This window comes from Bubalus kerabau, chromosome 4 (genome assembly GCF_029407905.1).
Source record: "Bubalus kerabau isolate K-KA32 ecotype Philippines breed swamp buffalo chromosome 4, PCC_UOA_SB_1v2, whole genome shotgun sequence".
NCBI classification, from domain to species: Eukaryota; Metazoa; Chordata; class Mammalia; order Artiodactyla; family Bovidae; genus Bubalus; species Bubalus kerabau.
Window position 1 is genome coordinate 90699967 of NC_073627.1, and position 10991 is coordinate 90710957.

At 40.5% G+C, this 10991-nt stretch overlaps 1 protein-coding gene across 1 annotated transcript; it reads right to left on the reverse strand.

The window, feature by feature from the left end:
- Positions 1-2810: 2810 nt before the first annotated feature.
- Positions 2811-4481, reverse strand: RRAGA (Ras related GTP binding A). The gene has a single exon (XM_055577963.1). The coding sequence runs from the start codon at positions 4175-4177 to the stop codon at positions 3236-3238; it is 942 nt and encodes a 313-aa protein (XP_055433938.1). The 5' UTR covers positions 4178-4481; the 3' UTR covers positions 2811-3235.
- Positions 4482-10991: the final 6510 nt, after the last annotated feature.

Consider the following 10991-nt stretch of genomic DNA (forward strand, 5'->3'; position numbering starts at 1 on the left):
GGAAGCCCTTTGTCCTTTAAGGTTCAGAACAAATCTCACATTCACCTTGAAGTCTCTTTCCTTATCCATTGTCCTGTCCCTTCTCTAAAATTCCCTATGCTGCTGCTGCTGCTGCTGCTAAGTTGCTTCAGTTGTGTCCGACTCTGTGCGACCCCATAGACGGCAGCCCACCAGGCTCCCCCATCCCTGGGATTCTCCAGGCAAGAATACTGGAGTGGGTTTCCATTTCCGTCTCCAATGCATGAAAGTGAAAAGTGAAGTTGCTCAGTCGTGTCCAACTCTTAGCGACCCCATGGACTGCAGCCCACCAGGCTCCTCTGTCCATGGGATTTTCCAGGCAAGAGTCCTGGAGTGGGGTGCCATTGCCTTCTCCAAAATCCCCTATAGCTTATGCTAATTTTTGTTCACTTAGTATTTTTCATTTATTGATCATGTTTTTTCATGGTTGTGATTTCTCCAGTTGTATTGATTAAATACACATATACCTATGTAGATGTGTGTGTGGGGTGTGACCATACATACTTCTTTCTTAGCTGATACTTAAGTATTGGAATTGTTTCCTTTGCGTTCTGTATGATGGAATTAAAGTAATGGTAAAGAGGGAGGGCTAATTTATTGCTATAAGAGTACTTTTTCTCATTACAACAGAATGTACTTTTATTCACTATTCATAAGATGAAGGTGTATGAACTGACTTCTGTATTAGTATGAAACTTCAGATAATGCCTGCTGCTGCTAAGTCACTTCAGTCATGTCCAACTCTGTGCGACCCCATAGATGGCAGCCCACCAGGCTCCTCTGTCCCTGGGATTCTCCAGGCAAGAACACTGGAGTGGGTTGCCATTTCCTTCTCCAATGTACACATGCATGCTAAGTCACTTCAGTCGTGTCCAACTCTGTGCGACCCCATAGACAGCACCCCACCAGGCTCCTCCGTCCCTGGGATTCTCCAGGTAAAAATACTGGAGTGGGTTGCCATTTCCTTCTCCAGTGCACACATGCATGCTAAGTCATTTCAGTTGTGTCTGACTCTCTGCAACCCCATAGACAGCACCCCACCAGGCTCCTCCATTCACGGGATTCTCCAGGCAAGAACACTGCCTATATGTCCTAATTGTTTTAAATGCTTAAAGAGGACAAGCAAACAATATTGCTCAACATGAAAAATGTTATCAAGTGGAATAAAAACTATATCATGTTAAAGAAAATCAATTTGGGGGAATTTAATTGAAAACAAATTGGAATCAAAATACAAGTATTTTGAAACCATTCTTTACCATGTATTTTGTAACCATGATCTTTGGAGTAAATTTTAATCCTTGAGAACTATATAAAAGGAATCACTATTTTTTCCCCTAAGTATACTAAAATAAAGTTTAAGGACATTCTCCTTAATGTAAAAGTATTTGCTAAAGTAAAATTCTCTTTCACATTAAGTTGCCAATATATAGTTGATACACCTTTCTTCTTATGCACTGTCAATGTCAAAGCCACATCCTAAATTTAAAATATCTGTGAGTCCTCCATGGGACTATTTGTAAATGTTTTACATACTACAGTTTTGAATAAACATAGCACCTAGCTCTAGAGTATTAAATGTGGAATTTAAAATGACTTTTAAAAGTATATCTATACTATTAGTTTAATAATGTCTGAATAGCTTCTTGCCCTTCATAGGTAGGGACCTTGTTATCCACAGTTGCTGCTATAAAGGATTTAATAAATGTTAAATAACTTTATAAAGGTTTGGAAATTCCATATCACTTATATTACATGTCTGTATATAGAGATAATGCCTCATTTGTAAAATGAGAGGTGAGGTGTTTTGTCTCTAAGATATTTAGATTTCATTTAAAACAATATATGAGGCAGCTGAAACAGGGCATTTTAGGTCTTTTTTATTTCACTATATCACATTGCCAACTCAAAACAGGAATCTTAGAATTCTTCCCTGAAAGTATGTAATCAAAGAATCGGATTGAAAATTATTCAATTTCCAGATAAATACAGATGGGAAAGTGATCTTGCCCAAGGCGAAACACTATTCTTTAAGAGAAGTCACTTAACTTACTAGGCTTCAGTTTATACAATCTATGAAATTTGGGGAATTATATGAAGGAATAATGTATGGCTAAAATGCTAGGATTTTTATGATTAACGTTTTTGTCAATGGAGGAAGTAGTGGCATGTAAGGGGCGAGGATCTGCAATTTCACTGCCTAAGTTGCAGCTGTATGACCTTAATAAGGTCATGGCAGTTTTCTCATCTTTTAACAGAGATAAAAGTAATCTGCCTTACAAATTATGGTTAGATAAGAAAATGCACATTAAGTCTTGAAGAATACCTGGGATTTAGTAGGTAGCTCCTATTTCGCCAGGCTTCACAGCCAATAATTTGGCAGTGGGGGGAAGAATGGTTCAGTAGGTAGTATTGACAACTGACACATTAGTATGTGCCAGGCCCTATTCTAAATGCTTTCCATATTGTTTTAATCCAATGAAGCAGTGCTATTCTTATCCACATTTTACAAATGAGGGAACAAACAGTAAAATAAAGTACTTTGCTCAGTTCATGGAGATAGTAAGTGAAGGCACTAGAATACTAGTGCTAGAATACTAACTCAGCTCAGGTGATCTAGCTCCAGAGACCATTCTCTTAACCACACTGCTGCAGTTGCTAAGTAACATCCTTAAGGCGATGGGGGAGCCAAGATCACACAATCAAATTTACCAGTTAAGCAGTACCTGTGGGCAGTCAGAATCTACAGCTTTAATATTAACCACCTTCAAATTATTTCAAATAAGACCATATTTTAAACTGCTAACAGCAAATGTTTATTCGTGATTGAAGCCAGAAGAATTTATAAACGCATTTTAATACCTTGCTGATAAAATAACATTACATCTTTGCAACCTTGTAAGGAATACAGAAGATATTGTAAAGGCTTTGTGTGTATCTACTATAACCAGGTAATCAGAACACACATACACACATACACCACCACCCACTTTAGTGTTACCCCATACCAACTTTTCAGAAAGGCCATCTTTAAAGCTCTACTGGATAAGTGAGTAAATAGAGTCCAAAAGACTGGGGAGAAGGGAAGAAAGATGAAAATGATAAGCAGCACACATTTCAAAGCCCACTTATAAGCACACGACATTATGAATATTGAAAAAAAAGGGGGTGGGGGGAAGGCAATTAAGCATTTTCAGAGAGCGTGTTTTGGCAATATTCAACGCATAAGGAGGCTGTGCTTGGGACCATCCACTCTCTCCAGCTTCTCAAAGTGTTTCCTGGCATTGCGAATGTTGATCAGAGTAGCCGCAGAAGGGATAGACGGATCCGACATAACCACCATCACGTACGTGTTTGATGTGAAGATGTCGATGAAAGCAGCGAAGTTAGAATTCCTAACTTCCATGCTCTGGAAAGAAGCGGCCAATTTACTGCAGCTCAGCTTGAACTGCTTAATTATGTTGCTGATCTTCTCGAATCGGTGGACATCACGCTGCTCTTTGCACTGGTAATGGGAGATGACCAAGAACGTGGCTCTCTCGAACAGCAGAACTTCATCGGCCTCAATAATCTGGGCAAAATTCCTGAGATTCATCTCCAGCTGCTGGACATTTGGAATCAGCTGATAGACAATACTGGACCAGGCTTTGTAGAGCGTTTCATCCCAGATGGATGTTCGAAAACAAGCACACTCCAGCGGGCGAGACAAACGCCTCAGGTCTTCCTCTCGCTCTTTAAAAATCAGGTCACGCTGATCTTCCTGAACCAGATCCATCTTGTGCACCAAGCAGAAGATTTTGGCATCAGGAGAGTTCTGGAGGATGGCCTCCAGACACGACTGGTAATAATGCATGTCCTTTTCCAGTTCGCGGCTCTCCACGTCGAACACATAAATCAGAACCTCGACATTACGGAAGATGTTGTCTCGCTGGCTGGTGAAGTAATTTTCCATGAAGGTGTCCTGACCGCCACAGTCCCACAGATTCAGCACTAGGTTACCCAGGAATCGGACGTGGGAGTGCTCCACATCAATGGTGGCACCCAGGCGCCGGGTGTCGCGAGCGATGTAATTGGCAAAGATAATAGACCTCATGCTGGTCTTCCCCGACCCGCTCTTCCCCATTAACAGCACCTTTTTCTTCATGGCTGTATTTGGCATCACCCGCCGGAGCCGCCGCGGACTGGGCCTCTGGGCGCGGCCTAACTGCAGCGCAGACGGAGGGAGGGAGGAGCCGGGGATTTCGGGGGCTCAGCCGGCTGGGCCGCGCGCCTCTGTACAGCTGGGGAAGCCGAAGGGGCGAGCTCGGCGCTGGGAAAGGCCGCGTCCGGTGAGTTCTTTCCCTGGGGAGAGCGCCACGGGGCGGACGGCTGCAGCAGCTCCGAAGAAACGAGCGCCGTCCGGGGAGAGAAGTCTCTGAGCCTCCGCAGCCACCCACTTCCGGCGGCGATCTCGCGAGAACCCGCGCTCTCCAGCGTCGCTGCCGGAAGAGCTTTGAAAAACCGCTCTATTAATTATTATAATAGATAATTAATTATCTATAAATTATTAAAACCACCCGAAGGAGAGATTGGGAGGGGAACACAGGACTCGAGTGTTCTGTTCTCCTATTTAAACTGAGCTTACGGTCGCAAAATTGTACGTGCGTGGGCAGTTGGGAGAATTGCTGCCACCTCGTGGCCGAAAAAACACAGCACACCACTATGGGCGGTGTACTTTTGGGTGGTTTTAACCTCCTGGCAACCCACTCCAGTACTCTTGCCTGGAAAATCCCATGGACAGAGGAGTCTGGTAGGCTATAGTCCATGGGGTCGCAAAGAGTCGGACACGACTGAGCAACTTTACTAACCTCCCCTGGAGTAGGAAATGGCAACCCACTCCAGTATTCTTGCCTGGAAAGTCCCATGGACAGAGGAGCCTGGAGGGCTACACGGTCCTTGGGGTCGCAGAAGAGTCGGACGCGACTAATCCACTAAACAAAAACAATGTGGTGAGAGCACCTTAAACCTACTCTCTTAGTAAATTTCCAGTATTCAATACAGTGCTGTTAGTCATCATGTTGTAGGTTAGATCTCTAGACTTATTCTTCGTGCGTAACTGCAACTTTGTATCCTTTGACTATTATCTCCCCATCACCCTCGTTTCCCCTACCTGGTAATAATTATTCTTTCTGCTGCTATGTGTTTGACTTTTTTAGATTCTAAAGATAAGTGAGATCATGCAAAGTTTTTTTCTTTTTTGTCTGGGTTATTTCACTCAAGGCTGATGCCCTCCAGTTTCATCCCTGGTGTTGCAAATGACAGGATCTCCGTTTTAAAGACTGAGTAGTATTCCCGTTGTATATATGTAAATCACCATTTCTTCTTTTTTTTTCCAACGTAAACATTTTTCTTTTGTTTTTATGTTTAAAACAACATATCTTCATTTTCTGAACCAACAGGAGTATTTTCTAACACCATATTCTACAAGTGGATATTGACATACATTTTAGTTAAAATATATCAACAAAAGAATTCCTGCTGGAAGTTGAACATTTTGGGGTTTTCAGTTCAGTCGCTCAGTCGTGTTGGACTCTTTGTGACTCCATAAACCGCGGCATGCCAGGCCTCCCTGTCCATCACCAACTTTTGGAGTTCACTTAAACCCATGTCCATTGAGTTGGTGATGCCATCCAACCATCTCATCCTCTGTTGTCCCCTTCTCCTCCTGCCCTCAATCTTTCCCAGCATCAGGGTCTTCTCAAATGAGTCAGCTCTTCACATCAGGTGGTCAAAGTATTGGAGTTTCAGTCCCACCAATGAACACCCAGGACTGATCTCCCTTAGGATGGACTGGTTGGATCTCCTTGCAGTCCAGGGGACTCTCAAGAGTCTTCTCCAACACCACAGTTCAAAAGCATCAATTCTTCGGTGCTCAGTTTTCTTTATAGTCCAACTCTCACATCCATACATGACCACTGGAAAAACCATAGCCTTGACTAGATGGACCTTTGTTGACAAAGTAATGTCTCTGCTTTTCAATATGCTGTCTAGGTTGGTCATAACTTTCCTTCCAAGGAGTAAGCGTCTTTTAATTTCATGGCTGCAATCACCATCTGCAGTCATTTTGGAGCCCAGAAAAATAAAGTCAGTCACTTTTCCCATCTATTTGCCGTGAAGTGATGGGACCGGATGTCATGATTTTAGTTTTCTGAATGTTGAGCTTAAAGCCAACTTTTTCACTCTCCTTTTTCACTTTTATCAAGAGGCTCTTTAGTTCTTCTTCACTTTCTGCCATAAGGGTGGTGCCATCTGCATATCTGAGGTTTTAGTATTCAGTTTATTTAAGTTCTTCCAGTACTTACACTGGATTATGGTGATTCCCCTCACCCCCTTTCCACAGTGTTATTGAGCTATGACATTGTATTGATATTCATTTTAGCTGTACAGCCTAATAATTTGATATATGTATATCTTACCAGCTGATTACCACAGTAAGTTTAGTTAACACCCATCCCCTCACATAGTTACAATTTTTTCTTGTGATAATAACTTTTAAGATCTATTCCTTTTAGCAAATTTCAAATATACAATACAATATTGTTAACTATAGTCACCATGATTGACTATAACTATTTAGTTAACAATGCATTACATGCCCAGACTTATTTATGTATAACTGGGAGTTTGTACTTTTAGACCACTTTCACCCATTTTTCCCACCTCCTAAAACCCCACTTCTGGCAACAACCAATATGTATCTATGAGTTTAGATTTTAGATTCCACATATAGATGAGATCATGTGTCTGACTTATTTAACTTAGTATAAGGCCTTTAAGGTCTATCCTTGTTATTGCAAAAGGCAGGATTTTCTTCATCTTTATGGCTGAATTTCCTCTCTCCTTGATATTTATTGATATATTAATATCAATCATATTTTCTTCATCCATTCATCCTTCAATGGACACTGGGTTGATTCCACCTCTTTTTTAATTTTTTGACAAGTTGTGTGGCATGAGGGATCTTAGTTCTCTGATCAGGGACTGAACCTATGTCCCTGCATTGGGAGTGCAGAGGCTTAACCACTGGACTGCCAGAAAGTCCCTGATTCTCACTTCTTGGCTATTGTAAATAATCTTGCAGTGGACATGAGGGTGCAGATACCTTTTTGAGATAGTGATTTTCTTTTCTTTTACTATGTACCTAGAAGCAGCATTTCTGAATCATATGACAATTCTATTTTCAATTTTTTGAAGAACCTCGATGCTGTTTTCCATGGTGGCTGCGCTGATTTACATTTCCATCAACAGTACAAGGGTTCCTTTTCTCTGTATCCTCACCAACGTTTGACATTTGTGGTTTTTCTAATGATAGCCGTTGTAAGGTGATATCTCATTGTAGTTTTACTATGTATTTCTCTGATGATTAACGATGTTGAGCATCTTTTCGTATGCCTGTTGGCCATCTGTATGTCTTCTTTGGGAACATGTCTATTTAGGTCTTCTGCCCCATTTAAAAAAGTAGGTTGCTTGTTTTTTTGATGTTAAGTTGTATGAGCTCAACATAAGGGGTTAGTATTTTGGGTATTAACCCCTTATCAATCATATAATTTGCAAATGATTGTCTTTTTGTTTTATTGATAGTTTCCTTTGCTCAGCTGGTAAAGAATCTGCGTGCAATGCCGGAGACCTGGGTTTTATCCCTGGGTTGGAAAGATCTCCTGGAGAAGAGAAAGGCTACCCACTCCAGTATTCTGACCTGGAGAATTCCATAGACTGTACAGGCCATGGGTCCCAAAGAGTCAGACAAGCGACTAAGCAATTTTCACTTTCACTTTCTTGTACAAAAGCTTTTGAGTTGTTTTGTTTAGTTTTGCTTTTATTTCCTTTGCTTTTAGGAATTAGATCCAAAAAAATATTGCTACTATTTATGTCAAAGGGTGTTTGTTCTACTTCTATTTTCTTCTAGGAGTTTTATGGTTTCTAGTCAGTCTTACATTTAGGTCTTAATTCAGTCTGAGTTTATTTTTGTATATGGTGTTAGTTTCATATATAATGTTAATTTCATTCTTTTACAAATAGCTGTTCAGATTCTCCAGCACCCACTTATTGAGGAGGCTGATTTTTCTCCTTTTTTTTATTCTTGCCTTTGTCTTAAGTGCATGGATTTATTTCTGGGCTCTCTTTTCTGTTCCGTTGATCTATGTGTCTGTGTTTGGAAGCACAACTGCTTTTTATGCATGAATTTTGAATCCTGCAACTTTACTGAATTTGTTTAATAGTCCTAAGATATATATGTGTGTGTGTGTGTGTGTTTAGGGTTTTCTATGTATAAGATCATGTCACTTTACAGTGAGAATTTTACTTCCTCCTTTCTGATTTGGATTCCTTTTATCCTTTTTTTTTTTTTTTTTGTCTGATTGATATTTACAGTATTTTTAGTACTGTGTTAAATAGAAGTGGCAAGAGTGAGCATTCTTGCCTTGTATTGAATCTTAGAAAAAAAGTTTTCTGTTTTCTCCCCCTTGTTTATGATGTTGTCTGTGACTTTTCATAAATGGCCTTTATTATGTTGAGGAAATTTCCTTTTGCATCTACTTTTTTTAGAATTTTTGTTATGAATGGAAGTTGAATGTTGTCAAATGCTTCTTCTGCACCTGTTGAGATGAACATGTGATTTTGATGTTTCATTTTAATGTGGTGTATCACACTGATTAATTTACATATGTTAAAAGAGCCTTGCATCTCAGTGGGGCAACTAAGCTATCTGTCTTACTGCTAAGCATGATGTTAGTTGTAGCTTTTTTGCAGATGTTCTTTATTAGGTTGAGGAATTGCCCTTCTTTTAAAAAGAATTTAATTCACTTATTTTTGGCTGCTCTGGGTCTTCAGTGCTGTGCACGGGCTTTTCTCTAGTCGTGGTGAGCAGGGGCTACTTTCTAGTTGCGAGGTGTGGGTGTCTCATTTTGTTGGCTTCTCTTGTGTGGAGCACGGGCTCTAGGCATACCACCTTCAGTAGTTGTGGCTCGTGGGCTTGAGAGCATGGGCTCAGTAGTGGTACATGGGCTTAATTGCACGTTGGCATGTAGAATCTTCCTGGACCAGGGATTGAACCTGTGTCCCCTGCATTGGCAAGTGGATTCTTAACCACTGGACCACCAGGGAAGTCCTCCAAAGAAGCTCCCTTCTTTTCCTAATTTCCTGAGGAATTTGTAAAAAAACAAAACCAAGAATGGGCATTGGATTTTGTTAATGCCTTTCCTGAATCACTGAGAGATGAAGTATTTTTGTCTTTCATTCTGTTGATGTGGTATATTACATTAATTGATTTTTCCAGTATTAAAACAGCCTTGTGTTTCTGGGATAAACTCCTCTTGGTCATGGAATATAATCCTTTATATATATTGCTGGTTCAGTTTGCTGATATTTTAAAAAGAGATAGTGGTCTGTAGTTCTTGTGTGATACTTTTGCCTGGCTTTGGAATCAGAGTAATACTGGCCTTGTAGAATTAATTGGGAAGTGTTTCTTTATTTTCTTTTTTAAATTTTAAAGTAATTTATTTTAATTGGAAGCTAATTACTTTATAATATTGTGGTGGTTTTTGCTATACATCGACATGAATCAGCCACTGGTGTACATGTGTCCCACATCCTGAACCCCCACCCACATCCCTCCCCACCCCATCCCTCTGGGTTGTCCCAGAGCACTGTCTTTAAGTACCCTGCTTCATGCATCAAACTTGCACTGGTCATCTATTTTACATATGGTAATATACATGTTTCAATGCTATTCTTTCATATAGTCCCCCCTCACTTTCTCCCACATAGTCCAAAAGTCTGTTCTTTATCTCTGTGTCTCTTTTGCTGCCCTGCATATAGGGTCATCATTACCATCTTTCCAAATTCCATATATATGTGTTAATATACTGTATTGGTGTTTCTCTTTCTGACTTAACTTCACTCTGTATAATAGGTTCCGGTTTCATTCACCTCATTAGAATTGACTCAAATGCATTCTTTTTTCCATTGTGTATATGCACCACAGCTTCCTTATCCATTCATCTGCCGATGGGCATCTAGGTTGCTTCCATGTCCTGGCTATTGTAAACAGTGCTGCAGTGAACATTGGGGTACATGTGTCTCTTTCAATTCTGGTTTCCTTGATGTATATTCCCAGCAGTGGGATTTCTGGGTAGTCCTTTCTGGCAGTCCTTTTTCCAGTTTTTTTTTTTTAAGGAATCTCCATATTATTTCTTTATTTTCTAAAAGATTATGTGTAGGATTTGTATCATTTCTTTCTCAAATATTTGATAGGATTCACTCGGTCACCCTATTTATCCTTCTTGATACTTAACACAGTCCATAATGATACTCGTGGGTAGTATTTTGGTCACCTGCTTCTCCTATGTTAAATTCCGTGAGGCCTCTGTCCCTTGTCTCTGTCATTCAATGGAGTGTCTGGTTCGTCATAAGAGATCAATAAGTGTTTGTGGAATGACTGAATGGTAGATGCCCGATTTACATGTCATAATGGGCTAGTCTTCTACTGGTGCCAATGAAGTTAAGCAATTCCAAATGGTGAGAGATGCTAAAAAAAGACAATCTTGGCTGAAGTACTTTGTACTCAGAGGAGTAACTGTAGATTTTTAACAATATTCCACAAAGGGTAGACTTTCAGATGGTATATATAACAGTACATTTGAATGGGTTATAAGGCTGGAAAAAAATTGTGTAGCTTCATTGAATGTCAATTTTACAAAAAGATTTTGGGGAAATATTAAAGATGGCCATATTGTTACTGAAAGAGTGTGTGTGGGTCTGACTGCTTGCTGCCTCAAAGCCAGTAAACAGGCCAGTTTGGTGGAAAGGAAAATTTGCTTTAATTCGGTTGCTGGAAACTGTGGGGGAAGGGTGGTGGACATCTGTCCAAAGGCTGACTCACTCCCCTCCCCCCTCCCCAACCCACCCGCACCATCTTGCCAGCAACCAGTGGGCCA